This window comes from Diaporthe batatas (genome assembly GCF_019321695.1).
Source record: "Diaporthe batatas strain CRI 302-4 chromosome Unknown Contig00007, whole genome shotgun sequence".
Taxonomy (NCBI): Eukaryota; Fungi; Ascomycota; class Sordariomycetes; order Diaporthales; family Diaporthaceae; genus Diaporthe; species Diaporthe batatas.
In genome coordinates, this window is record NW_025408554.1 from 1,980,319 (window position 1) to 2,005,442 (window position 25,124).

Genomic DNA, 25,124 nt, shown 5'->3' on the forward strand with positions numbered 1-25,124 from the left:
ACATCATAGTCCATTTGTTGTGGGATAACTCCTCATTAGCTGCCGAGCCCCCCAAAGTCTGCCTGGATGGGTTTTGTCCTTTTTGCAATTTTGCAACGCAACACATGCATCTCCTCACTGGAAGTCCTCCATTATGGCGAGTAGGACTTTTTGTAGCTCCAACGATGCCCAGACCTGCATCGACTTTCTCGGGTACCTGCGATTTATCGGCATGCGTCAGAGCAGCTGAAAGGCTCTATGTAGTTTCGCTTCTATTCTATATATGTTTAAGGATATATATAGTACCTTTATATAGTAGTAAGTACTTAAAACCTAACATTTAAAAAGAATATAATATTAATAATAATAGTTATAATATAATAAATATTTATAGTTTTAATTTTATAATATATAAATAAAATTAAAATATATTATTTTAATAATAATATTATTTAAAATATTATAAAAAATTATATAATAAAATTAAGTTTTTAAAAATAGTTATTATATAAATAAATTATATTAAAAGATTAATTAAAATTATTCTTTTAAATATATATATATTTAAATAAATTTATAAAGTTTAATATTATAACTTTTATTTAAATATATAATTATTAATTATAAAAACTTAAAATAAAGAAATAATTTATAATATATTACTTTTAAAACTTTTATAATAAAGTATTAAAACTTTTAAAAAGATAAAAAGAAAGTATAATAAATTTATTCTCTTTTAAGTTTATATTTTTATTATTAATAATTATTAACTTTTTAATAATATAGAAAAGTATAATAGAAATAAAGAAAAGAATAGATTTAAAGTTTTTTTATAAGAGAATTATAAGGATATATATAAAGCTATTAAAGACTTTGTGTGTGAGCTTTGGATTGGGGAAGAAACGAGTGGTTATATAGTGTAAAGGAAAAATACAGTGTGGCCGAAGCCTGAAAGGCTCTATGTTTAGCAAAGACTGCGCCGGGTCAGAGAACAGGTACGAGTGAAGGCGTGAGCCCAATCTGCGCCTGGAATGTAATTAACGGGCTACCAAGTTGTTCAAGGCTGGTTGCCGTATTGGGAGTGTAGCACACACCCTCGGAACTAGGAGCAGCAAGCATCTTTGGCACGACGTTGTGCGACAGCCAAGCCTGCTGATGCCCGTGGAGGACCGCATAAGCTGCTTTGCTGTAGAGAGCGGATTCGCTTCCGAAAATATACACATTTGCTCCCGAATCCCTGCAGCCGATCAGGATTGTGGCCAAGCGCGCAGCGTCAGAACCTCCAGATTGCGGCTGTCGGATACCACTCTACGGGGCCATTTTAGTCCAGTGTACCTAGGTATAATTTCTTGGATACCCAATGCCTCTCTCCATCTTGAGACCACCGCTCCTGCTGCCGCTGCGTGCCATGCTTGGGCAGCATGAAACGAGGAAGGGCAATAAACAGCCTGCTGCCCGCCAGAGCGCCGAATTGGATCAGATGGGGGTCTGAGAAACTTCGACTCTCAACGTCAGGTACACAAGTCCGTAGTGATTACTTGGCTCGGCTGACATTGGAGTGAATCAGACGTTGTACTATGCTTGATTATTTCTCAGCATCAACTTGAATTATACACTGCCCTGGGACCTTTGGAGAAGGGGTTGGTGGGCTCGTTTCCTCCTAGTCGCGAAAGCTATCAGTGGCATTCTTTCTCTAGGCGTGAAAGAAAAGTTCAAGATTTACACATTTGTTGTGTCGACAGGGATATAGTAATATCTGCAGCGTACAGCATATTTGTTGGCCAAACATTTGGAGGTGTGACTGGGGTCACTCAAGCCAAACCGTCTGTCACCACCGGGACCTCGCCAATTTCACCAGGTCTCATTCAAAACACTCTGGATTCTTCAGTCTTGGCTCAATGAGCCTGTGAGAGAAATAGAGGAATGATAGTGGCCTTCCCCATGGTGCGAACGGGGGCCACGGCGGCTGCGCCTGTCAACGTGCAGGGGCTGTTCCAAGCTGGCCAGCATCCTAGATTTCCCAGAAACAGTCCGAGTTGCATGCACATACAAGTAGTTTTAAGAAGCGGCCTACGTCCTGCAAGCCGGAGCTTGCATGGGCCCGCCGCCTGGTGCTATTACCGGCGAGCCACACAAATTGTGCAATGACGAGGAGTCGGGATACACTGCAGTCATGTTCAGTCACAGACTGGGATGATTGTGAACCATGGACTTGACGGCACGTGGACCTTGTCTCATACGGGTTCTTGAGGACACATCTCTAGAGCTTCCTGAGATTGTCCTGCCACGGGCCAACACCCTGTCCTACAATACCAGCGACTGGGTGGACAATGGCCTTGTCACAGGGCGCTGAAGTACAAGCGCCCGGGGGTGGAGGACGTGTACAAGGAGGTGGAGCAATGTGGTCCGTGGAGCAGCCCGGACAGGAGATGCTGAAGGGCGAGTCGGAGAGCTTTGGGTTTGGCTGGGCGTTTCGTCCCTCGCTTCCTTCAAGATTCCATTTCCCAGATTTGGTTGTGAGCATAGACACCCACCCTCTTCCACGTGGGGTGGAAATCTAATAATCTGGGGCGATTCGATCGGACATGGGTTGACAGGCATGGCCGGCTGGCCCCAACTGCCCCACTTGTACATCCACTGGGCTGACTGCACGGGCCGGATTGGGCTGCAGACTCGGCCGAACAGAAGCATCCACCACGACGGGCCGGCCGACGTTTCTTCTTCACCAAGGCCCTCGCGGGCCCCGTGGGAAGCAGAAGGCAGAGCAGAACAAGAGGTCATGGCGCATGAGCACGCCCAAGAGGCCATTCGAATCTGCGTGCCGTGCCAGCCATGCCAGAAGTGCATGCGTGCTGAGACAAAGCCCCGCCCCCCTTTTCCTCTGAGCGCAAAGAGGCTACCGTCTCACGATACGAGGACTGGGCGCGGCACGCAGGCTCGCAGGCTCGTGAGCGAGGGGCGGGACGCGCGCAGGCGGGGGACAGGGGGAGGGGACAGGGGGAGGGCACGCTGGCAGGCTGGCACGGCACGCACAGCTCACGGCGCGGCGCGGGCGCTATGGTCGTGGAAAGTTTGGAAACGAAATGATCGACGTTCTGTCCTGGCCGCCCTGCCAGCCTGCGAGCCTCAGGAGTCAGGACTCAGGACGTCAGGGCTGGCAGGCTGGGCGTCTTCAAGTCTTGTCGAGTCAGTCGGGGAGGGGGCAGGGGGGCGCCAGATTTTGAGAGGGCCAAGAAACAAAAGGCCAATCCGTTTTGGGACCGGGAACCGTTGTGATAAAGACGAGAGCACTTGCTTCTTCTTCTTCTTCTTCCTTTTGCCTCTGCCGACGGGCCCCTCCACCTCCCCTGGCGCTGCAGATTCCTGTGCGTTTTCAGGCCCCCGGGCCCCCGGGGTGGGGGTGGGGTTCAAGGGCAGAAGGGTCAGAGGGTGTCTGAAAATCATGCCATAATGAGAGAGCCATTTCGAAGGGCTCGTATCGGCCGGGAGCAAGGGAAGCCCAACCTGGCACGCATGGATATTCTGGAAACACTCTCGGGTAGATTGCCGATTGATTGAAGGACGGTATCGGGATTTCTCTTGACCCTGCTTGGCAAGGCTCGCCCGGTGGCCGTGTGTGATTTGCATCGGGCGGAGCAACAATAGCCGCCGGTGCCAGGCGGGCTGAAGAAGCCCCAAGCTGTGTGACGATGAGGCACTGCGGGTGCTGAGGTGAGCAGGTGAGCTGGTGAGATGACAAGATGGCGACATTTCGACAGCGACGACCGATGGTGACACAGGCACATACAGGGGCTGCCCCTGCTCCAGACAAGAACTGGACAGGAGACCCGACCATCGGCCCTCCACAGTTCTTCCGCCGCGATGGTACTGCCAAGTATTGCTGATGGCGCGTCTGCAGTCTTTCTCGACGTGTATACTGTACACTACTCCGTACTCTCCGTCGACTACCACGAATATTACCACTGTCTCTCCCCCCCTCCCGCAATCAGCCTGCCCGTGCATTGCACTGTATCTCTGACAAACAACACGACATGTACACATATGCGGTGGGCTGCAATGTGGCCAGCGAGGGTTGGCACGGGGGCATCGTACATGTACACAACGGCGGCGGTGAGGGCGCTGGGCGGCTCACCCAGCTCAGACAGACGGCCAGACAGACAGACAGACAGACAGACAGACAGACAGACAGAGCACTGAGCTGGGGCGTGGCAGCAGTGCCGATCCCGCCTGGACTGTGGGGGCAGATCTCTATGGGGATTGGGACTGCTCGTTTTCGTCTTGTGTCGTATTGTATTGTATCGCATCGTATCGGAACGCGGCGTGTCGGGAGCCAGTGTCTTGTCTTCGTCGTGGCCCCATTGTCGTTGGTGTTGGCGGTGCTGTCTCGAGCCCCGTCTTCAACTTTCGTATTTCAAACTGCAGGACGTGTGTGTGCTCCGTACTCTGTAATCCGTACTCCGTACACAGTAGACCTAGAAAGCCTTGTTGCTGTTGACTTGTCTCCAGCTCCACATGTTCTGTAATCCATGTCCATGCGCAGCTCTGTCTCATCCCTGACCCTGACCCTGCCGGGTCTTGCCCATGTCAAGGCCCATGCCCGCCCCCGTCGACCTGCATGTTGATCTGTGCTTGCTGCTACTACATACCTAGGCTTGCTAGGCAACTAGGTAGCTGGGCGCCCTGAACTGCCTGAGTGCCACCACACAGCAAATCTTACACAGCACAGGGGGGAGGGCTGGCTCGGTCCTGTTTACCTGGGCCCAGAATCGGGCAGGCACGCTGACAGGCCTGTGCTGTCGTCAAGAGAGTGAGTGCGTGCTGGCGCCAGTTTGAGGTTCGGTCGGCTGCTGCTGCTGCTGAGTGGTGCTGCGTATGTACAGCTGCGTGCCCATGACGAGGTAGCATTTGGAACCAAGGCGAAACTTCCATACCACGTCGAAGGCGCCGCGAAACACCACGTTGGGCTACCTCCTTCCTATTATTACCACCGCAGCTTTGATGCACTGGCCATTTACGGCACAATCCCGACTGTCACCACCGACTTGACGGCAAACAACCTCGTAGCGGCTGATCCCATCCAGCACCGTCCTAATCAGCCCTGGCCACGAGCAGGTTATCGGGTTTGCCCTACCCACGTATCCATTCCTTTTCGCACCCTTTTCGTACCCCAGCAAGCCCAGGTAAGCAAGCCATCCATTGATAGCTACCCGTACCGACCTAGGTACCTCTTGCCTCTTTTTTCCCCTGCCCCGTTTTTCGTCTCCCACCCCCCCCTTCCCCCCCCGCGGTCTCCAACTCTCACCCGCTCACTCGCCCGCCCGCCGTTCCCTGCCAGCCAGCCTGCCCTCCCATCATCCCATAACCCATCTGACCTTGTGGCTGAGCTGCCGTTGATGCCGTTGATTGCTAGCTGGGCTCTTCCGCGGTCTCACCAACGCAGGGGCTCCTAGGCCATTCTGATCCGCTCCCCTTTGCTTCCTCCATTCACCCATTCACACTCCCACCCATCGCTCTGAGAGTCCCCCTTCGAAATCTCCGGCCACATACGGTGCGCCCTCAGAGACGCCCTCAGAGACATCCTTCGTTCCGTCGCTCAATACCTTGTCCCACGCTCCCTCCACCGCACCCCATCCCCCTCATCCCTTTCAGCTGGCCCGTACCTTCTCCTCACGATCGACCGGTGAGGTTACTTCGGCCCAGATTTGACTTGCCCGGCCTACACACTCTAATACGCCACGGCACGCCACTCTCACCTGCGACCCCCAGGCACCCATCCACACCACCGCTACTACTACCACCACCACTGCCCAACGTTTATATTACTATTTTCCAGTTTTTTGCCGGACCGGCGCTAATCGCCTAGACACTCGTTTCGCAACTGACCTCGTCCCCACTGCCGACCATCTCGGCCACGCGCACACCCCCTTCTGACCTCCGTGCTGCCGTGCTCGCCCGCCCTGTCATCCTGGCCGCCCTGCCCGTCCCAGTCGTCCCTGTGCCCAGACTTGGCGCGCGCCACCTGCGAGCAGAAGCTGCCACACCCGCATCTCCGTCCCTCAGCCGTGGCACCAGGCCTCAAACACCAAATATACCCCCATCTTACAGCCTTGGTGGCCACCTCATCCTTCGCCGCTCTCTAGCCCCCGACCAAGCTTTGCGCCGTGCGAGTGACACACACAACCGCTCAGCTTCATCGCCTTCCTCGACCTGCCTGGTCGGGCTGACCTACTGCCCACGGCCCTGTCACTCGGGGTGATTTGAAGTGGGCTTGAGACTATTTGGTCGTCTCCAACCCCCTTACCGCACTCACTCTTCTTCCCGAGACATACCCTCATATCTCGCCACGCGGTCTCAGCCATGGCGAATACGGAGCAGAGCAAGGGCCCCAAGGTCCCTTCGAGGGCGGCAAGTCTCCAGCGCATGCTGGAAATAGAGAGGAAGCAGAAGGTGAGTTGACATGCCCTCTATAACACCATTACTCACCCGCGACGTCCCGGGGGAGGGCTGCAAGATGCCCTCTTGGCCAGTTCACAGTTGACCGACTCGGTGTTGATGCTCAGATGGCGAGAATGCAACAAAACCCCTACGCGGCTGGCCCGGGCCGCCGCAGCGACTCTCCATCTGCCCGTCCAAAGTCGAATCTGCTCACCCGCCGCCGAGAATCTTCCCAGCCGCCTCAGGATGACCGCAGGAAATCCACCATGCAAAACTACAACCTGCCGCCCCTCACGGTTCATCCACTTCCTACGGCGGAGGACAGGTTTGCGAAGCAGCCAGGAACGAGGCCCGGGGTACCCAGGCAAATGAGGAAGGGCTCGGCAGATCGCGACAGTCTGCCGTCAGTGGTTAGGGCGACCGGGGGCCAAGGCTCTCCGCAAGTCAAGTCCGTGACGTTCCTTCCCTCGGACGACGGGCAGTCAGATACCTCGTCAATATGCCACTCGCCGACCTGGGACGACTATGGGAAGAAGAAGAGGAAGGACAAGGAGGCCTCGGCAGGGACAGCGGCGACTAGCCAGACGAAACTGGTGAAAAAGCGACTTGCCAAGGAACCGCCCCCGGCGGCCATGGATAACCGGCCGACGCTGAATCCTCGGGCCATGTCTGCTCCCTTACTGGAGCGTATGAGTCTGGACGACGCGCGGTCAACGGACCAGACCCCGCCGAAGTCGCAGCCGGAAGCAAGCAGACCGCCGCTCCCGGCACTGACTGTCAACCCGGGAGCTGTAGAGACAACCCAGACTGCCGTTAGGAGTCCTGCTTTCATCGGTGGGGTGCGCCTGGAGCGGGAACGTGAAGCGGCCATGCAGAGACTAACCAATTCAAGAGCTGCATCAGCTGAGCGTCCAGCGTCGGAGGTGGTGCATCAAAACCAGATTTCGCGGCCCCCATCAAGCGAGAGGTCGAAGAAGCCAGGGGCCACTTCACCGACCTCATATCCCCCGACTGCTTCGAAGACCCCGCTGCTAAACCAGCCGGCCCCGGCAAAGGGACACGCTAGGAAGCGAAGTGGCTCTCTCGGTAGCGTTTTCTCAAAGGTTTTCGGATCTTCCAAGAACTCGGAGGACTCAAAGCCTTACTTGGACAGACGTGGGTCGCAGGACTCGGTCCAAACGGTCTCCTCGCTATTCACCCGGGGGCGGAAGAGAAGTGACTCGGCCAACTCGCAGGCCAGGGCCCAGAGCTACGACGTCTATAACCGGTCCGGCGCATCGACCCCGATGAGCGAGAGACGGGGCGCACTAAGCCTCCCGCCACTGGCTTGGAAGAATGGACGCAAGGGCAGGACAACCTCGATGATGGCAATCCCACCAGACTCGGCGCGAGATGCGTCCTTCTCACCTGAAGATACCAATGGATTGAAGCAGGACAATTTTACTTTCCTGGAGCGGCCGTTCTCACCGCCCATCGAAAGCCCGCTCTCCCCTCCGGCGAGCCTGTCTGCTTCGATCAAGGCAAAGAGGAGCCCCCAGCTCACCCCTGCGACCACTCCAAAGCCCGTGTCACAGGCCCCGAAAAAGACATTCAGAGAGGCCATCAAAGCTGGCTTCAGGTCCTCGACCGGACCTGATCTCAAGACTTCTTCGCACCGCCGTACAGGAACCGACGATACGCTCATCGATGCTGATCTTACTCCTACGATCTCTAGCAATCCTCACCTTCAACAACACAGCGGGACGTCCGGCACCTCGGCCAACGGTGGAATGATGCCGATTTCTGGGGGTAACGGGGGCTCTACCGAGCATCAAGCGCGCCAGCAAGCTCCACATTCCAAAGACTCCGGGGCCTCGTCTTCATCCTCACATCCGGATACAGAGTCCGTACCGCCCTCGCCAGTGACAACCCCGGATACTTCAAGGCCCCAGTCTTTGAAGGATGCCCAACCCGTCCGCGTTGAGGAATTGAGGAAGACACCGCTGGTATCCTCGCATGGATCTAGCGGTCTGGGCTTGCATAATCCATCCGCGGTGGTGGTGAGCTCGTCCAGCAATGTTTCTTCCCGGGCAAACTCACCACGCATCGATATTGAACTCTCAACCGGCGATTTCAGCGATTCGTGGGACTTCACCAACGGGCCGGTCTCTCGGTTCGCCCAAGGGGGTGCTAGGCCGCAGCCAAAAGAAGACGAGTTGTGGCCACTGGGCAGAAAGCCCCTTGACATGGACCAACTTTCCTTCACCAGTGCTCTCACGAGCCTCGACGTCAAGACCTCTTTCCAGGACCTGGGCTCCCCGCTGTCGGATATCGAGCCGCTCTCTCTGGACAATGCCCCCCAGCAGGGAACCAAGGTGACCCTTCGAGGCGTCAAAGTAGAAGTCGTCAAGAGCCCTGCATATGCGAAGAAGGCCATCTCCGAAGCCCCTTCGCCGACGAAGGACACCAGCTTCCTTCCAGCACTCCGCCACCAACCCCTCCATCCGCGAGCCAACAGCGGCCGTCCCGCTCAGCCATCAACAACGCAGAACGAAGCAGTCGAGCGGCCTTTCCAACTCCAGGAAGCTCGAGCCGACCCCCCCGATCTCTTCCAGGCTCCAGGCGCCGCATCAAGGCACCTCCAAGAAGCGAGGAAGGCAGCGCCGTCGTCGCCGCGGTCCCCAACGGCGACGACCAGCGGCAGCAGTGCGACTTCGTTGGCCAATAGCATAATGGGCCCACCCGTGCCCCGGTCTTTCGCGCTCACCAGCCGTCCGAAACCATCTGGGGGCCCTGCCATTCCCTCCTCGAGGCATAGCAACCTCGACACAACGGGACTGAAGCCCATCGCAAAGATGTTTGTCGAGTGCTGCAGCTGCAAATTCTACCAGGACATGCCGTCGCGGGTGTACGAAGCCATGGCCCGGCCCGAGGACACGGTCAGGGATAAGAGACTTGGCGTGTCCGGGCAGGTGACCACATGCGTCAAGTGCCCGTGGTGTAGCCACAACATGAGCACCCAGTGCTGCGCGGGATACGCAGCTGTTGTTTATCTGCGAGAGAAGCTGCATGGGCCCTAGTTTGGGAAGATGATAATGAGTGCAGAGATTTATGGGAAGCCGCTGGTCTGATGGCCCAGGGGGTGGGCAAGCGAGGAGCCAGGTATAGACCGTGTCTAGCTGCAAAAGAAATCGCAGCAGGAGGTGCTGGCAATTTGAATTTGAACAGCGCGGCCTTGGTGATCAAGCCGATCATCGCAGTTTGACTACGAGCACACAAGCTGGTTGTGAGCCAGCCCACACTCGCCAACGGTGGACTCTGACAGATACATGGAGCACCTATCACGGAGCATTGCGGCTTACGAATCACGAGAAACGCATTTTGGACGCTAAGAAATGGACTGGTGTTTACCGAGGCTGTGCTTTACGGCCCTGAAAAGTTCAGGCATCCGTCTTGTCGCTGACAGGACGGGTCAGTTTTGCTTCGCCCTGCTTGGAATGAATTTTGGACCACACAACAGCATATTGGCATATTTCGGAAGGTCTGGCTGGGTTTTGTGTTGAATGAAAAAGGGATGTGGGATTTCAAAGGCCACGCTACAGCCCCGTGGTGTTTTGCATGAATGGGTAGCGCGCCTTGAGGTACATCTTGCCTGGAGCATGAGGTAAACTAGGTCATTTTGGTCGTTGGCCACGAGAGCCACGAAAACCGCGGACGAGGCAAGATTCGATAGTGTTTAATGGAGCCGGCAAACAATAGAAAAGAAGTGCCGAATCATCATCAGCCTTGCTCAGATTGCAGGCGCTCTGTGACATGAAGGTTCTGCGGACATGCGGATGGGTATGTTCTAAGAGGGAATAAGCAAAATAACCCAAGCCACGCACGCACATGCGGCTACACGGCATTGGGGGGGAGGGGGGCGATCATGAGGCTCGCAAACGGACCGACCGAACCGGACAACGATAACTCACGGCCTGATAGTTTCGTGACACAGCAGGATAGAGTTGCACGGCATGAGCGGTTCGAGGGAGCGCGTGCGCCTTCTGCGCCTTCTGCGCCTTCTGCGCCTTGTTGGCCTTGTTGGCCCTGTGGAGGGATGGACGAGGGGAGAGGATGGGGTATATGAGACAGACAGAAAGGGACGCGCAGAAATGGGCCGTGGCACAGCTCCTGCAGCAGACGCAGGTGATCTGGCGGTTTGACCTGGCCTGTTGGCTCGGTCAACCTGTTAGATGCATGGCTGCGGACGAGACAAGACACAGACGTGGACCCCAGACATGCGTACACAGTCAGACAGTCAGACCGCGCACCTCAGGCCTCTTGTCCATGACTAAACAATTGCCCGGTTTCACGTAACACGGCTGCTTCTAATTATGAGCATGAGCCAGGCTCGCAGGCCCGCAGTCAATGAATGTACTGTGCAAGACTGGCTGACCGGTAGACTGGGCAGGTAGGTCATTAGGTCATTAGGTCACCGTGAAGGGGGAGAGAGGGCGGCTTGCCCAACCGGGCAGACTTCGAGAATGCAGAGTTGAGACACACGGCAAGACATTTCTGTGTAGGACGGGGCGGACAACCAGTCAGCGGGGCAGCCCTGACCGCTTTTGAAAGCTCGCCGTCTGGACGAGGGCGGGGAGGAGAAACATGGGGCGGGCCATGAGAGGAAGCCCGACGCAGCCGGTGGTTTTGTTTTAGGTCGAGCACGATGGTGTCTTTTTGTGTCATTTTGCTGTGCAATTTCAGCTGGTTGAGCAGTGAGCACTGAGTGGCCCGCCCCAAGCTTCCTTCGCTACTTGGCAGTAATACATCTCCACACCTCTGCAGGCCCCGGCGTCTCCTCCCGGCTGCCGGCATCAGCCCAGCTGGGACGGCGAAGGACGAGGACGAGGACGAGGGCGAGGGGACCAAGCAGCTGGAACGGGGCTAGGGCCAGCTGGCAGGTGAGCTCGAGCTAGCAGAAGCGAGGAGAGCCCCGTGCTCCGCTTTCGCGCCTGTTATTATTATTGCAAGTACGGCTGCTGCCTTGGGAGGGGATTGGACCTGGACGGTGCCGTTTGGTATAAAGTGCTTTTTTTTCTCTCTCTCTCGCACCCCTTCTCTCGCACCCTCTCGTAGGTGTCTTATGGCTCGGCTCGTTCCCGCCCTTGGGGGAGTTGGAGGGGGGGCGTGTTCCTGCAGTGGGGTTTACATAGGACCGAGCTACGGGGTACACTATGTTGCCACGCGCTCGCAGCGTGGGCGGGATTCATCATTAGCCCGCTTGTTCCTGGTTGGTAGCAGGCAAACCCCCTTCAGCTCGCCCCCTCTGCCGCCTACCGTGTGCTGGTCTTGTTTACTATGATGACGAGCTACCAACTACCTAGGCACCTACCTAGGTAGGTAGCCTGTCGTTGTCCTTGTCGTCGTTGTTGTATATTGGTAGCCACCAACCTCAATTGCTGTTACACCAACCCTAAATTCTCGGGGGACAGGAGGCTGCTGCCACCCTCCGCGGCCTGGACCTGGGGGGCCCAATGAGGTGTTATGGATATATGCCCATGTCGGCACGGCACGGTGGCAGTCATCCAGATGCCCAGGTCGGGAAGGTCGCGAGGGCCGACCTGGCTCCTCGAGGCCATCGTCGTCAGCTCGCTATATTGGCGGTATCCACGAGGAGCCGGCACTTGTTGGTTGTCTCTCCAACCACCCCCTCGGTCCCGGTTCGCAGCGTCGTGCCATGCCCGCCATTGCCGGGTGCCCTGCGTCCCGAGTCTGTGGTCACGCAATATGCGCCCCTGTTGATGATGATGCGCATTGGTACGTCTGACAAGCAGACAAGCAGACAAGCAGACAGGCGGGCGCGCCGCCCAGCTGCCCAGCTGCCCAGCTGCCACCCAGCACCGCCTTGGACGAGAAAACGGCCGAGTCTTGCGAACGTGCAGTCACTGCCAACTGCCACTCAGACACGCCCTGGACGCCCGACTACCTTCCCAACCCCTGCCCTGCCCTCGAGCCCATGCAGCTGCTTTCTTGCCGCGCCACGCTTTCATACATTAGTCGTCGATCTCTCCCCATCTCCCTGCCTGTGCCAACCTCCGACGACCCGACCGCCTGGGCTAGATGAACCTTGTTTTCTCCGACAGTGCTCATGTCCGTCTCTGCTCTTTTCTTCTCAGCTCACCAGGTACGCCCGTGGCTGCTCCCGCAGCTGCTGAGAGCTGGTGGTGCCCATCCGCCCCGCCCCCGGATCCTCCGTGCCTTGTGTAAACGCCTATAAACAAACCCCCCTGCCTGCTTTTATATCCTCTCATTTCGTCCTGACTTCTGTGGCCCATCCTCACACTCGTTTACCCTCCGGCGCTCGGTCTACCCGTCAGACCCCTCCCCGGGCTGAGCTCGGGCCCATAGATGAGGTTTTGCATAGAAATCCCCAGCCCTGAAACCTATCTGGGCATGTTGGCGTCTCCTGTCGAGTTTCCTCGGACTGTGCCAGGACTTGTCGCGCCTTCTTCAGAGAGACACAACCCACACCGAACTCGCCTTTCTTCCTGACGCATACACACACCGGGCCGTCAACCCAGGTCCAGCCCCGGGCCAACATGGATGCCAGAGATGAGAGACGCAGGGAAAAGAGGCAGACCTTCCCCGGCGCCCTCCCCTCGACCACCAAGCTCCCCGGCGACATAATCCAGTCCCCCCCCTCAGCGGCTACACCTGCTAGGCCTTCAACCTCGCACCGCAATTCCACACTCAGTGTCAACAGGATGCCGAGCATACTGGAGGATGAGAATGCCGTCTTCAACAACGTCCAGCGGCGGTCGAGGGTAACCAGCGTAGGCCCGTACTACCGATACGGAGAGGACTATATCACACCGTGGGACCTTGTCGGCGCCATACAGTCACCGCCCCCTCGGGCGCCGTCGAGACAGAGCACCTTCAGCTCGAGGGCGACCAACAGCGGTGACACGCAGGACATCGAGGCCGGGGAAGACGAGAAACTGCCACAGGCCCGTGACGAGGCCCGCAAGGCCAGGCTCGGGGGTTGGCGCCGGATCCTGACGGTCCTCTTGCTACTGGTGGCGTCTGCCGTGGGCCTCGGGGTGGGGTTGAAACTCGGCCTCCACAGCTGATGACCAGGTCAACACCGCCGGCGACGAGACGGGGCATCGACAATCGGCGGGGACGGACCCCCTCCCCCTTGGGGCCAGCGGAACCTCATGGCTGGGACGCCCCAGAGCCACCACTTGGGGGACCGCCCTGTCTCGGCTCGTACTTGTTACCCTGGCGTCATTCCGTGGCCGGCGACATGACGAAAAAAGCAGAATCTCGTGGGAGGTGGGGGGGGTTTTCGGGTTCACGCCCCCGAAACCACGGCTGTCGTGGTGCGGTGCCTCCGCCAGCAGCCGCCGTCATTGGTTCTTGCCAACATATATGACCCCTGGGCATTGCGAGGTTGTCGGCGAAGGGGCCCGTGCCTCCCGGCTTGCTCGCACTACAAAGTGGCGCGAGGCTTCAGCTGAGGTTGGCTGCCTTGTGGCGCGCGCCAGAGACAAGGACCGCTTGGGAGCCACCCATGAGAATAACAAGCAGTCTGTGCAGGTTCTGAACAACAACAAAAAAGGCACATTGGAGCCGTGGCTCTTGAAGTTGCTGAGCGGCCAGGCGCAATGACCATGACGGAGTTAAAGGTTGTTTTGACTGTCGAGGAATGGAGGCCGGGAAGCCTAGGGGCAACTGCTTTGTATTTTAGACTATCATGTCCAGCGCTAGACGCGATCGCCTGTATATCTATCCGAAGCCGAAGCCACGAGATAAGAGGGAACACGACATAATGCTACGTCTGGTTACCGTCACACGGCCCTACTGCCTGTTTGTCATTGCAGGGGATCCTCTGATTGTGCCAGAAGCCACAGCCGCAAGAGAACAACAGCACAGTGCAGGCAAGGCAGGCAAGCTGCCCGGGTGGCTAGAGGCCGGGTTAGAGACCGGCGTCCCGATGAATATTGTCTTGGCCCGCAGCGTCTGGGCGCGTCGCTGGCTCCGGGCGAGGCCCAGACCGGCCCGACTGCAGCCGCGGCGACGTGCATCCTTCGGCCGCGAGCAGTCTGGCAGTATTTCGTAGGAGGGATCTTGATATCCTCCTAGTATTGGCAGGCAGGCAGGCAGGCTGGCGAGGGGACCTGGGTGACAGGGTGATTGGGTTTAGCCGCACCTGCAAGAATTGTGGGTGAGGTTGAATTAGGCTAAATCCCAGGGGCCCACCTGCCCCGTCTAAATGCAGGTCGCTGTGGGGCGGGTGTGCATGTGCAGTTGGTGGGGTCCTTTTTAGTCCTGTCCCGCCGCCGAGGAAGGCCGACGGCTGGCGGCGGCCCGGGACGACGGAGAAGAAGAGCTGAAAGGGCAGCTTTTGGCCCTCGTTCTCTGCCCTCACTCACCGGTGATCTCCCTCTTCCCTGGGGCGTGGGGGTGCTGGCAGGTGAAGCCATATCCATGCTGTGCTCGACAGCTCGACAGCTCGACAGCCCCCAGCTTCGCCCGCTGGCGGTGGCCAGGGGGGCGGGTCGGGTAGTCAAGATGTTAGTCGGAATAATGCAAATGCACATCAAGGATCGCCTTGTTGGAATGCCCACAGTTTCCTGCAAGAATCTCGTGCAACTGTCGGGTAAATAAGATGGCATGGCAGCGGTGCTGTCCTATAAGTAGGGCGACGCCGTCCCTCCTATGCTTGCCTCTGCCAGTCGTTTCTAAAGAGTCCTGTGAATCCACCTCCGCGCCCCCCCTCTGCCTCTTCCCCTCCCCCGTCCGACCGATCCAGGAAAAGCCAGAGACCTCCCAGGCCCGTCAAGATGGTGTCGCCGACTATCAAGCTGAACTCTGGCCACGACATGCCCCTCGTGGGCTTCGGTCTCTGGAAGGTTGACAACGCGACCGCTGCTGACACCGTTTACAATGCCATCAAAGTCGGTTACCGTCTGTTTGACGGCGCTTGCGGTGAGTCCATTCAAGGCACCGTGTCCAGCGACGAGCGGCGGTCGACCTGCGACGGGCAGCGAGCAGCGAGCAGCGTGCAAAAGCAGGGAACCCTCGCTACCTACCCCTCCCTGATGGCGACCAGCACACTGCCCCACTACGCAGCTGTCGGAAATCCGAGCCGTGACAGAAGCCCGCTGACAGTGATGCTTTCGCCGCAGACTACGGAAACGAGAAGGAGTGCGGAGAGGGCGTCGCACGCGCCATAAGAGACGGCCTCGTCAAGCGTGAGGAGCTCTTTATTGTCTCCAAGCTCTGGAACTCGTTCCACGACGGCGACCGCGTCGAGCCCATCTGCAAGAAGCAGCTCGCGGACTGGTAAGTCCCTCTGGACCTGGAGCACAGGATCGCCCAGACAGCGGCCCAGTGGCAGCCAACGCCTGCTGACAGCGAAACAAGGGGTATCGACTATTTCGACCTGTACCTGATCCACTTCCCTGTCGCCCTTGAGTACGTAGATCCCTCGGTCCGCTACCCACCGGGCTGGTTCGTCGACGATGCCGGAACCGAGATCAGGACGAGCAAGGCCACCATCCAGGAGACGTGGAAGGCCATGGAGGCCCTCACAGACGCCGGGCTGGCCAGGAGCATCGGCGTCTCCAACTTCCAGGCCCAGCTGCTGTACGACCTCCTGCGGCACGCACGCGTCAAGCCCGCTACCCTCCAGGTCGAGCACCACCCCTACCTCGTGCAGGACCTGCTGCTCCGCGCCGCCCGCGCCGAGGACATCGCCGTGACCGCCTACAGCAGCTTCGGCCCCGCCGGCTTCGTCGAGCTCGACATGGCCAGGGCCAAGGACGCCGTCCCTCTCATGGCCGAGCAGACCGTCGCCGGCATTGCGGCCAAGCACGGAAAGACACCTGCCCAGGTCCTGCTGCGTTGGGCCACCCAGCGTGGCGTCGCCGTCATCCCAAAGTCCAGCTCCGAGGGCCGCATGAGGGAGAACCTCGAGTCTGTTGGCTTTGACCTGGACGACAAGGAGGTCGTCGCCATCTCCGCCCTGGACAAGAACCTCAGGTTCAACCAGCCCACAAACGTAGGCTTTTTCAACTTTCCTGCTCCCCCACCCCCAACCCCCCACCCCCTCCCCCTCGGTATATAACCAATGGGCGGACCCCGATACTGATGCTGTTCACCTCTCTAGTACTTCCAGACCGAGAAGCTGTGGATCTTCGGGTAGAGCACAGCACGGCGCTGCATGCACTCCGGATGTGAGCATTGTCATTATAGATTGCCTCTCAGACAGACGTTGTGGGGGGGGGGGGTGCAAACAGGGTGTGGATTGGTTAGACTTCTATCTCCGGCCATAACAGCACTATGACGGTCTCTGGTGATGGTACGCCAACTACCGCTCCTGCATCTCTCGCCAGCTGGGATGGCAAAATCGATTGGGTCCCGTTCCTGTATATCTCGTTCGCCTTTCAATGCATACATGTCTCATTGCGAATCAGAATCGTGGCCCCAAACAGGCCTCACGTGCTCCGTGACACTGGATACCGTGGCGGCGGGCCACTATTAATCGGCCACACTGCCCCCGTGCTACCTTGTCATCTTCAGGTGCTCCAAACACATGGGTCTCAGGTCCGCACAAAAGCTGTTCGACCTGGTCAGCGCATCGAGGCGGAGGCTTCGGGTGGAGGTTCAAGGGATTGTGAACTTACTCGCGTCAATCTGCTTGATTTGGGGCAGCGCCAGTCGAACCTTGTTCCTGTACAGAGCCTCGGCTCGGGTCTGCAGCGGATTGCCCTCAAAGTAAACCGTCTCCAATTTCTCCTTGTCCTTAAGCTCCTTCTCCACATCGGCAAAGTCACTCAGCTTGTTGTAACTTGCCCAGACCTCCTCCAACTCCCTCAGCGGGCCCAGGCCCTGGAGGCTGGTGATCTGGTTGTTCGAGACCTCCAGCACCCGCAGCTTCGTGTTGGTCTCGAGGCCCTCCAGAGACTCGAGCGCGTTGTGTGATATGTAAAGCTCCTCGAGCGTCGGGACATCCTTGAGCGGCGACAGATCGCGGACCCGGTTCGACTGGATGCTGAGAAGTCTCAATTTAGGGAGCTCGCTGAGCCCACCGAGGGTGGTGATCTTGTTCTTGGCCAGCCAGAGCTCCTCGAGATTCTTGAGTGATTCTAGGTTCTGTATCTCTCGGATGCGGTTGGAGGCCAGCTCGAGCATGCGCAGCTTGTCCAGGCCCTCGAGGTTCTCGATGGTGCTGATCTTGTTGGCCACGAAGAACAGGTCGGTCAGGTCGGTCAGGTGGTTGACGCGCTTGATGTGCTTGATCTTGTTGAAACTCAGGTCGAGGTTGGTCAGTTTGGTCAGTGATTCGAGTCCGCGGATGTGGCCAATCAGGTTGTCGTAGAGATCAAGGTCCACCAGCGTCTCGGCAAGACACTCGAGGCCGTTGATCTCGGTGATACCGTTCTGCCGCAGACACAGGCGCGCGACCTTTTTGAAACGGTCGAGCCGCAGGTTAGGGATGGATTGGATTCGGGCGTTTATGGATATCAACTCGTCGGTGTCGAGGTCCTCGTCGTCGAAGAGATCTGTCACGGTTGTATGTCAGTCAGTTCGGCCTGCGCGGATGCTCATCAGGAGGGTCGCCGTAACGGCCCTCCTTCAGACTGGAAGACGGGATAGTGACCTTCGTCAGCCTCTATCTCTTGACCCCGTACGACGTTGTCATCGTCCGAGTAGTCGGGGTCTGATAGTGCTTCGGGGTTGGCCAGGCTGGCCCGGCCTGGCACTCGCAGTTTTCCATCCCAGCCTTTTCCGTTGGTAATGCCAGGACTTTGGTCTCCTTCATGCCGCTCCGTGGGGTTGTCGTCAACCAGCTCGACATGTGGAGGCTGGGTGCTGTCCTGGTTGGTATCGCCAGGCATGACGAGGGGCTGTGCTGAACAGCACGTTCAGCACCACAGTCACAAGCAGTACAGTGTCGCCAACTAAGGATGTATTGCACCTTGGGGCTTGGGAGGATTGTTTTGTGACTGAGAAGGCGAGTAGGAAGTATTGTCTTGTTAATGTGTCTTGTTGAGGAATCGCGGCTTGGACAGCTTGCTCTGGATCGACTCCAAGGCAAGGCTCCAGGGTTGGTCAGCCATGTCACTCACTTCTCATGTTTATTCTGACAGTGACGCTGGTGGGTCCAGCTGTCGATCTTAGCGGGGTACTGCAGCGTCCCAAGTGCCAAGGTACCTAGGTACCCAGCCCCTGGGAGGTACTTGGGCTTGGCCAAACACAAGCTCGGACCGGCAAACAGACAGGGCTGACTGGCTCCTAGAGTTGGCTCTCAGTCTGTGCATTGTCAACCCCCAGGGCAGCACCGACAACAGCAGTTTAGTTTGCAATCGTATACAGGACAACCTCTTGTGCAAATACCTCCTATTTGATAACTTGGTAGGATATGTCTGGCCATCTGGGATAATAGTGTGGTGTCTGCTGGCTACGTACACGCCCCAAAACATGATCGCTCCGGCACCAAATTCGAATCACAAGCTGACATCTAGAGGTCTGTTCATTGCCTAAGTAGAACCCCTCCCCGTATATGTCCTGTCCTCCCCGTATATGTCCTGTGTGGTACAACTGCTGTACACATCTGTGACTAAGTGTGCCTGTTGCCTCTTCCATGCCAAAGCAATTCAGAGCCCTTGAAGCCTTGGTCGTGGAAGCTAGCATGATGCTTCCCTTTCACTCCTGACTAGGTAATTCAGAGGGAGTAGCGGCCCGGGTTCAAATCAATGTGGCACCTTGGGATTGACCATTCCACATATGTTTCTACCACACCAACTTGCATTGGATCCCCCCACCTCCACACATGTCGCTCTTTCCCTGCTGTGGCAGCCGCGTGGTGCCAGATTTTCAGATGGAATATAAGTAACAGCATGCTAGTCCGTCTCTCAACGGTGAGAACAGTCCGACTGGGATACTTACAGTCTCATGGGGGCCCAGAAGCAGGGTCAACTATGGCTCCCTGAACCTAAGCGCCTGCAAGACGAGGTAGATTTACGTCCCGAGCTACTTCTTGCCTCCCGTGATCTTCACTGCTCTGCTCTCCGCCCTTGTATGCATGCATGAGCTTCGTCATGATATCGCTCCAAAACAAAATCATTTACGCCCCTTACTTCCCTCCAACCGCACGGTTCGAAAAGATTGAAGATTGGCACAGCAAGCTCTTTGGCATCGAATGGAAGGAGATCCATCTCCGTTCCATCGATGGGACTGATCTTGCATTGGCTGTTGCTACCGTCTCATCAGATGTTGACGAGTCATTCCAACAGAGCCCGTCTCACCATGTCTACGTACTCTACCTGCAAGGTCGGCCTCTCCTGCGACGCTGACACCTGCTCTCTCTCGGAAGCAACTGTGCTGACCCGGAGCTCAGGAAACGCCTCGTCGTTGCCGCCTCGCTTGCCGGATCACTCCTGGATACTGCGCAAGATCAAGACAAGCTTCAAGGAAACATATCCTGGCTGCGGGAAAGTTCGGTTCACCCAGGTCGGTTTGAGTTATCGTGGGTACTGGTCTTCTGCGGGGTCTGCAAACGAGACCGGTATCAACCTAGACACGATCGCTGCCGTGCAATGGATATCTCAGCTGCACGAAAATACGTACTCGTACTCCAAGAGCGGCGGGCAGGCTACGAGGCCTATTCTGTTCGTTTGGGGGCAGAGTATTGGAGCAGGCTTTGCTTCAAATCTGGCCGCATCGGGTCTGATTCCGCCCCACCTCGAACCAACGGCCTTGATATTTGAAACACCATTCTTGTCAATCAAGGCCATGCTCGCATCATTGTATCCTGAGAGGTGGTTACCATACAAGTACCTGCACCCTTTCCTGCGAAACTCCCTGGACAGCTACCACAATCTCGGCACCATTGCTGCGCACCGGGTGGGAAAGGGCATCCGGCCACCTCGGATTTTCATACTCGAGGCTGGCAGAGACGATATCGTGCCTCCAAATCACCCAAAGGAGTTGCAGGAACGATGCATGGAATTAGACCTCCCGGTTGAGAGAGTCGTTGTCCCCGAGGCATTTCACAGTGACGCAATGGGCGGGCGTATCAACGTGGCTCATTTTATCATGAGGCAGACGGCAAAGAATGTCTACGCAACAGGTTCAAAGAGTCCAGTAGCCGACTTGCCGTAGCCATGAGGGTTTTATCCCTCCTCAATCAATCCCTGGGACCCTTTTAAACTGACATTTTATCCCCAAAGACCGTGACGGCCCTCCCATGTTGTGGTTCTCGGGGCGGGTACCCCGACGAGAGAACATTGAACCATTTTCCCGAGCAATGGGTCCTGCTACCTTTTCCCCTAGAGCAAGTGATACGGGTCCCAGGTAATTCTTATGAACTATTGTAGGCATTTTCATTCAAGTTCAATATCTTTCTAACAAATTAGACATTCGGTCCTTGCACACCCATAGTCGCTTCGTTAGTAAACGTCCACAACTCCGCATAGATTTCATGTCAAGCTTTCTGGTCAAGGAACTGACAGCAAACTCTCGTCTCAGGTTTCTATGGGACATGTTTGTACACTTGTTTGACGGCATTATGTCCCCACATGTCCATGCACTCCAAGTAGAGAACAAGGCTACTAAGTAGTTTTTGAGGAGAGAGTAGCCAATAGGGAGTAAGAGCCAAACAATTTCTTTCAAGGACACCTCCCAACCTCCTATCAGACTACTCTACTAGATAACCCCTTAATGAACCGCCATATAAGGAATAATCTTCTAGAGAGTTATCTCTCATTCTAGCTGCTAGTTTCACTTCTATTCCGCATACTGGTTTCGCTTCTATTCTGTATGTGGCTGTGTGGTTTCGCTTCTATTCCGTATACGTCCGAGGACATACATGGCGCCTTCATACGGTAGTAAACGCTCAAGAACTACCACCAGAACAGCTAGAGAATAGGAAAAGTGATTGCATGCCGTTCTCCCTCGGCAGGAGAGCTTGTATCCCACAAAACCTAACCATGATGGAGCTCAACGTGGCATGTGCTGCGATTCTGGAGAGTGATGTACTCGACGGGGCGACAAACGTGGGAGATGAGATTGGGGTTCTCGAGTGGTTCAACAGCAAGGTTCGAGGGGAGCGCATAGAGGTCAAGGACCAACCCGCGTAAAAATAACGAGGTTGACATGTATGTGAACGGCCGAGAGCGCTTACTCCGTCGGCTCCAGAGCCCCGGATGTAAATTGACGAAGCGCTCGTAGGGGGTTGATCAAGGCGGGTCGGTCGAGTTGTAGAACAGCCCGGATAGAAAGGGTCGTTCACTGTTGGTAAGAGAATTCGTTTCCTTCTCTAGCTTGTCACCATCATGAAATACCAAAACGGACTTTCGTTTGGGAGACTGCTCCAGAGGGCGCCTAGCTGTATTGAGAGACCAGGCAGCCGAGATGGGTACCCAGGTACCTAGGTAACACCCAGCGCATAGGCTCCATGGTCAAAGGGCTGCGAATTGACTGCCCGACCGGGAATGTACCTTGGCACTCAAGTACTCCGTAGATGAGCCAAGACACACGGCAAACTGCAGGTGTAAGCCAGACCACCACCCTGACACTCATCACATCTTTTCGCATAGAATGACCATCAGAGTTTTCCGCCTACAATCATGTCCAACCAGCCCGGAATCACTGGCCTGGAGTAGCTAAGTACTGTACTGAACGCGTGTGCATGTTGGTGGCGGCCTGCGCCTCCACCACAAAAGTGTAGGAAGGTACTAGGTACACAGGTACACCGGGACTTGTGTAACCACCAGCTGCTGCAGGATTCCTGATCCCTTGCTTGCCACCCTGACCGGCCTGTAGGGGCCCCTGTTGCTCATTTAAACTCGGGTCTCACACTGGAGGCGATGAGTCTTCTCCTGACCGAGCGCACGCCCAACCAGCTTCGCCGCCGGCCTTGACAGCCCCGCAAAAGCCTGGTCACGTGGTTTGGCGTCGGTATCGCGGCAGGGATCTAAAGTAGCATTTTCCTGACGCGACTGGCTGGCTAGCTTATCGCGACTGGCCTGTGCCCATCACCAACCCGGGTGCACCTGGGACACCCAGCGCTGATCAAGCCTGATGCGGGCGTCGCCCCGGACCAGACTATAAAACCCATGGCTGCCTCCCGCCTCGTCTCGCAAGTGCGTGAGGAAACCCCCCTTTCTTTCCCCTTCCGTTTGCCTTGCTGCCTGAGGTAGGTTGCTTCTCTCGGCCATCCTGCCATCCGTCCAACCTCCCACCCTGCCGGCTCAATCAAATCTACTGTCTTTTCATCCGGCCTTCCCCTCTTTCCTTCTCTCAATCGGCAACATCGACAATTTGCTTTCTTTTGCATTTCCATCACCACTTCCCCCAAATTCACCGCACACTGCCCATGAACTGAGAGGAGCGAGGGCCAACATGTTCTCACGGGCCAACTCGACCAAGCAGAGCTTTACCAAGAGCTCAAAGTATGGCAAATCGGGCTCCTCTTTCAGCCGTGAGGCCGGCGTCTCGAAACGTCGACACGAGCCCCGCCGCCGACCAACGACCGCCACGAGTGCATCAACTGCTGAATCGTCTCCAACAGTTGGGTCAAGGTCGGTCTTCTCTCTCCACACAGCTAACAGAATGTCATGCAATCTGACATGCCCCCCGCTCACAGTGGTGTCAGCCCTATCGTCACGCTCGTGATCGGCCACGAGCAGCGCATTTTTGCCGCCCACGAAGACGTCCTCTGCAACTCACCGTACTTCGCCAATGTCCTGAAGGGCCAGTACATCGAGGCCTCCACCAAGCGCATCGCACTTCCCGACGAGTCGCCCGAGATCTTCTCGTCGGTACTCGAGTACCTTTACAAGGGTGACTACTACCCGCGCCTTGTGCACAGCAAGCGCCGCAACTCCTGGGAGATCGAGCAGCCGTCCGCCGACGGCGGCCGCAGCTCCATCGAGTCGACCATCTACCACCAGGACGCCAGCGGGCCCTTGCTCAAGGACACGGTCATCTACTGCGTGGCAGACAAGTACGGGCTCGAGGAGCTCAAGCGCGTCGCCCTGCGCAAACAGGGCCTGCAGACGGGTATCCAGTGCAGCACCATCCTGGCGTCGGCGCGTTACGCCTACGCAAACACCCCCGACTCCGACTCCAAGCTCCGGGCCCACTACCTCGCCCTCATCATCCGCAGCCGCTCCACCTTCAAGCGCAGCGGCACCATGCAGCTCGAGATGTACAACGGTGGCAGCCAGCTCTTCTTTGACCTGTTCGTCGCGCTGTGCAACCATGTCGACGATGTTTCCAGCGCGCAGACCACGCCCCGAAGCAACCGCTTCATTTAGATCGATGCTTGGGTGGTCCTCACCCTTTACTTTTCTTCCGTCATCTCTCTCTTCTCCTACATCATTTTTTCTTGGATTGCTTGCCCGTCTCACTCCTGGAAAACTCTGAAAAAGAAATACCCCTCTTCATTTGTCACTGGATGCAATTAATGAGCAATGCTTTTCCTTCCTCTGGATGTACTACCCGACCATTGTCGTCTTTTGATTTCTTTTGCCCCTTCCCATGCAGCGAGGATACGGACATCTCGAGGACCCTAGAAAGGCGAGAGTGTGAGGAGTTCGGCGTTTTCAGACTTTTGCCTCGCATCTCCTACTGATGCCCTCGATACCATTCACGACGACATGTATTATTACCACTTCATGATGTCCCGACACAGCGGCGTGCGAGGACCCTTTGACGACTTAATTTAGATTTCAAGATGCGGACGTTCGTGCCCTCCTAGTTGGTATTATTTTGCTGACGCCGCGACGGCGACCTGAGGCCAAGGGCAGGGCTTTACCGGGAGGAAAACTAGGTTTGCTCTCTGGGAGCAGAAGGAAGGGAAAAGTCAAGTGGGCAAATTGCAAGCGAGACCAAAAGTACAATGTAAAATTCTAGCCACTCGTTCACAGAACCGTTGCTCTGGTTGACCCGCAGCAAGTTAAGCATTGTGGTTGCCAGGGTCTATAATTGAATCTGTTTCTTTTCACTGCTGCTTGCACGGGGATTTATGAAAGAGCCCATCAGTTGAGTCCACGGAGTCAAGTTAGCCACAAAGGACATGACTGGGCAGGGGTATCATTGCCGTGGCTCGCTGATGCGACATTGGAGTTCTGTCGGAAAGCAAAAGTCCAACCAGCCGAGACGTTGCGATACAAATAAGAGCCGCATAATGACTCACGCGACAGGAATCGCTTTGAAAGAGTTGCATGCAGCCCATGCCCGCTCCCGCAACGTCTCAGTTCACGCCCGTTCACGCCCGTTCACGCCCGCGTGAATATCGCTGCGCAGACAGTCAGGGATAGTCTGCCGGGACAGGGAGCTCCAGTGCCTAACTTCAGGGAGTTACACAAACAGTACAGCCCCTGCAAGAGCTCAATTAAGTATTTCTGTAGACTCGAGTATGCATTTGCCTCTTGACTTCACGTTGAGTCCCGGTCTTGCAGGATTACCTCCGCACCGCTCCTTATCGGGTCTTGCGACAACTCACACGGAGCTGTTGGTCGTGGCCCAGGTCCATTTTGGGGCAAGAGGAAACAGTGTAGTGCCAAACATGGTCGCAAACAGGCTAGGCGAACCGTCACACCTGTGTCAGCACTGGATGCACCGCCTCGCACGAGTGCCAGAACGTAAGAGGTCGCGATAGGCAGCCATTCACTTGACCATTGTCAGACGCTTAGGAAGACTCTGAAGGAGCCCAATGGGGCATATGGCTGTAGACA

General features: G+C 56.2%; 6 protein-coding genes across 6 annotated transcripts; 5 read left to right on the forward strand and 1 right to left on the reverse strand.

Moving 5' to 3' along the window:
• The first annotated feature begins 4,890 nt into the window (after positions 1 to 4,890).
• Positions 4,891 to 10,176, forward strand: KVR01_006552 (uncharacterized protein). The gene is made up of 3 exons (XM_044790379.1): positions 4,891 to 5,159; positions 5,843 to 6,426; positions 6,540 to 10,176. The coding sequence occupies exons 2-3, from the start codon at positions 6,337 to 6,339 to the stop codon at positions 9,471 to 9,473; spliced, it is 3,024 nt and encodes a 1,007-aa protein (XP_044643983.1). The 5' UTR covers positions 4,891 to 5,159; positions 5,843 to 6,336; the 3' UTR covers positions 9,474 to 10,176.
• Positions 10,177 to 12,971: 2,795 nt separating this feature from the next.
• Positions 12,972 to 13,502, forward strand: KVR01_006545 (uncharacterized protein; the record flags this gene model as incomplete). The annotated part of the gene is made up of 1 exon (XM_044785095.1): positions 12,972 to 13,502. The coding sequence occupies one exon, from the start codon at positions 12,972 to 12,974 to the stop codon at positions 13,500 to 13,502; it is 531 nt and encodes a 176-aa protein (XP_044643976.1).
• A 1,716-nt stretch (positions 13,503 to 15,218) lies between these two features.
• KVR01_006502 (uncharacterized protein) lies at positions 15,219 to 16,582 on the forward strand (the record flags this gene model as incomplete). The annotated part of the gene is made up of 4 exons (XM_044784638.1): positions 15,219 to 15,363; positions 15,564 to 15,720; positions 15,802 to 16,438; positions 16,547 to 16,582. The coding sequence occupies 4 exons, from the start codon at positions 15,219 to 15,221 to the stop codon at positions 16,580 to 16,582; spliced, it is 975 nt and encodes a 324-aa protein (XP_044643933.1).
• A 397-nt stretch (positions 16,583 to 16,979) lies between these two features.
• KVR01_006989 (uncharacterized protein) lies at positions 16,980 to 18,278 on the reverse strand (the record flags this gene model as incomplete). The annotated part of the gene is made up of 3 exons (XM_044786417.1): positions 16,980 to 16,996; positions 17,064 to 17,942; positions 18,041 to 18,278. The coding sequence occupies 3 exons, from the start codon at positions 18,276 to 18,278 to the stop codon at positions 16,980 to 16,982; spliced, it is 1,134 nt and encodes a 377-aa protein (XP_044644420.1).
• Positions 18,279 to 19,280: 1,002 nt separating this feature from the next.
• On the forward strand, positions 19,281 to 20,544 carry KVR01_006657 (uncharacterized protein; the record flags this gene model as incomplete). Its single annotated transcript, XM_044782410.1, has 3 exons — positions 19,281 to 19,354; positions 19,475 to 19,713; positions 19,781 to 20,544. The coding sequence occupies 3 exons, from the start codon at positions 19,281 to 19,283 to the stop codon at positions 20,542 to 20,544; spliced, it is 1,077 nt and encodes a 358-aa protein (XP_044644088.1).
• A 2,241-nt stretch (positions 20,545 to 22,785) lies between these two features.
• KVR01_007079 (uncharacterized protein) lies at positions 22,786 to 23,702 on the forward strand (the record flags this gene model as incomplete). The annotated part of the gene is made up of 2 exons (XM_044785373.1): positions 22,786 to 22,964; positions 23,030 to 23,702. 2 exons carry the CDS (start codon positions 22,786 to 22,788, stop codon positions 23,700 to 23,702), a joined length of 852 nt encoding a protein of 283 aa, XP_044644510.1.
• Positions 23,703 to 25,124: the final 1,422 nt, after the last annotated feature.

What these genes read in the sequence shown, in the direction of transcription:
- KVR01_006552 (XM_044790379.1), top strand. Translation starts at nt 6,337, where the DNA reads ATGGCGAATACGGAGCAGAGCAAGGGCCCCAAGGTCCCTTCGAGGGCG. An exon ending in AAATAGAGAGGAAGCAGAAG is followed by an intron (nt 6,427 to 6,539) that starts GTGAGTTGACAT and finishes GTTGATGCTCAG; the next exon opens with ATGGCGAGAATGCAACAAAA.